The 2,451-nt window shown below is 54.7% G+C and overlaps 2 protein-coding genes across 2 annotated transcripts in view; one reads left to right on the top strand and one right to left on the bottom strand.

Annotated features, from left to right (window-relative positions):
* Positions 1–187: 187 nt before the first annotated feature.
* On the top strand, positions 188–1,069 carry UMAG_04133 (uncharacterized protein; the record flags this gene model as incomplete). Its single annotated transcript, XM_011392328.1, has 1 exon — positions 188–1,069. The coding sequence occupies one exon, from the start codon at positions 188–190 to the stop codon at positions 1,067–1,069; it is 882 nt and encodes a 293-aa protein (XP_011390630.1).
* Positions 1,070–1,371: 302 nt separating this feature from the next.
* UMAG_15062 (survivin) overlaps positions 1,372–2,451 on the bottom strand; it is a gene marked incomplete at both ends in the record, with an annotated part of 2,415 nt that continues 1,335 nt past the window's right edge. The window contains one exon of the mRNA XM_011392521.1: positions 1,372–2,451. Coding sequence (XP_011390823.1) covers positions 1,372–2,451 — 1,080 coding nt within the window.

Here is a 2,451-nt window from a genome sequence, read left to right as displayed (position 1 = left end):
GCTATTCAAGATGGCTGATCCAAGAATCGTGCGAACCTCGACGGACAGCTCGCGCTTGCTGTTTGCCGAGATCTCTTGGTTTGCTCCATGTGTGCCGCCTATATAAAGGGTCGTGCTTGCAAAACCGAATTGCTTGAGCTGCCATCCTCCGTACTCGCGCGTCCGGTTTGCGTACAAGAATTGCAGAATGTCTCTGTGCGCATCTACGCTTTTCGATCTGACTGGAAAAGTGGCACTCGTCACAGGAGGAGGTACAGGGCTCGGTCTGTTCGCCGCTCTCGCACTCGCGTCCAACGGCGCTACGGTCTACATCAGCGGACGACGTAAAGCCAAGCTTGACGAAGCAGTATCGCACTATTCGACACAGATCGGCTCAACGGGAAAGCTTATCGCTGTTCAAGGTGATGTATCGTCGCAAAATGAGCTTGCTTCGATCGCCTCGACGATCAAGTGTTCGTATGGCAAGCTTCACATCCTCGTCAACAATGCCGGTGTGGAAGGACCAGTGACCAAGATTGCGCGCCAATCCGTTGCGCATCTCAGCGCTGCGGAGCTCTCCGAGGCACATTTGACTTGCGAGACGTTCGAACAATGGGACAACCTGTTTCGGATCAACACTAGCAGCATCTTCTTTTCCACCATGACGTTCCTACCACTGCTCAGCGCTTCGCACGACCACAGCTGGACAAGCAGCGTGATCAACATCACTTCGATCTCGGGTATCGTGAAGCTGAGTCAATCGCACTACGCCTACAATGCGAGCAAAGCGGCTGCCAACCACCTCACGCAGATGCTCTCGCACGAACTACGCTTCCGCACCAACCTCGGCGTCAGAGTCAACGCCATAGCTCCCGGACTCTTCTCCACGGAAATGACGAGCGGCGGCAAGAGCGACAAGGGAAAAACTAGTGCAGACGACGTCACCGCCCATGAAAATCCGGCAGCCAGAGTAGGCACTGAACACGAGTACGCCCAGCTTGTACTCCTCCTCGCAGCAAACGGCTTCATGACCGGCCAAATCGTAGCCGTCGATGGTGGCTTCATGACCGCCGTCGCTGCTAACCGCTAATTTAAACGCTCACAAAATCGTCACCTCCTTCACCAGAACACTTCTCCCAAAATGCTCCATATGCCCTGTACTGTACAATTCTGTGATTCTTAAATGCAGAACCGGAATCCAAGCCTTGCGTCGTCACGATCTGTTCAACTTCCGTTGCTGCGACCGTTGCTGCGACAAAGACCGAGAAAACACGGTTGATAGCATGCAACTTCTGTCCTCAATAGGTACACATCATGGTTCACAGTCTTGTTCACCGTGAAGCAATGAAATTTCAATCACGAATGCTTCATTTGAGACCACAACCGTCTCCGTCAAGCGCGCCCCCGCAACCGCCTCTCGATCGCAATCCTTCCAATTCGCAATTGATTCTCCAGATCCTCCAACTGTGCTTCACCTTCCGCACGCATCTCAAGCGCAGCTGCATCCGCTTTCATCTGAAGCCAATCACCCAGGGTCATTCTCCTCTGTGACTCGTCCAAATTCAATGTTGCTAGTTGAGGCAAGTGCCAAAGTGGCGTTCGGCCGGTGCTCAATGACATGGCCGCTGTCGCAGATGACCATCCAGACTGGCCACGGATGGTTGCTTGTGATCCAGTCTTGGGTAGCTTGCCCGAGAGCGCATCAGAGTCCGTGTCGACGGCGTCTCGGTGCGTATTAGCCATCTCAGCCTCGACTTGGGATGCAGTTGAGTCAGACTTGACCGAACTACGCTTGCAGGTAGAAATGGCAGCAGAGGGTGACGCGCTGAATGCAAAATTGGTTTGGGAGTCCTTGCGAGGCGCTGTTCCGGTTCGTGAAGAGCGTTTATGCTCTGGCGCCGCGTCGGCTTCAGAGCTCATCGATGGGAACGCAATCGGCCCTCCCGCATCGGTTGGATCAAGTCGTTCTTCTGCATCCAGATCCGCGCATGGTACCGCTGTCACCTTTGCTGACGCTTTTTTGGCCCTCGTCCCAGCTGAAGACGCTTTGGCTGCTGCTGCTGCTGCTGCTGCACATCTTGTACCGGGTTTGGCTGCACGGCCACCACGTCGCTTTGGCTCTTCCACCGGCAACTCTTCTTCTGGTGCTTTCTCGTCGTCCTCGTGCTCGATGATGGTGTCGTCCTCGATTGGGTGCATCGCATCTTGTCCTATCGGAATGTCCAACTCGGCTTGAGGCTCAGTAGAGACTTGCGTGGGAGCCAACGCCTCCTGATCAAGCTTCTTCGACTTGGATCGGCTCCCTTTGGGCTTGACTGACACTACAGGATCTGTTACCGATTCTAACACAGGCACGTTCGGCGTTGTCAGCACCGGGATCGGATCAGGATCGGAAAGCGCCAATTCGCGTCTCTCAAGATCTTCCTCGTCGGGTCTCCTCAGTTTGCGGTGAGACCCTCGTCCGAGAGCAGG

Source organism: Mycosarcoma maydis, chromosome 12, assembly GCF_000328475.2.
Source record: "Mycosarcoma maydis chromosome 12, whole genome shotgun sequence".
Taxonomy (NCBI): Eukaryota; Fungi; Basidiomycota; class Ustilaginomycetes; order Ustilaginales; genus Mycosarcoma; species Mycosarcoma maydis.
Note: the sequence above shows the minus strand (reverse complement) of the source record. Positions and strands in the feature narration are given on the sequence as shown.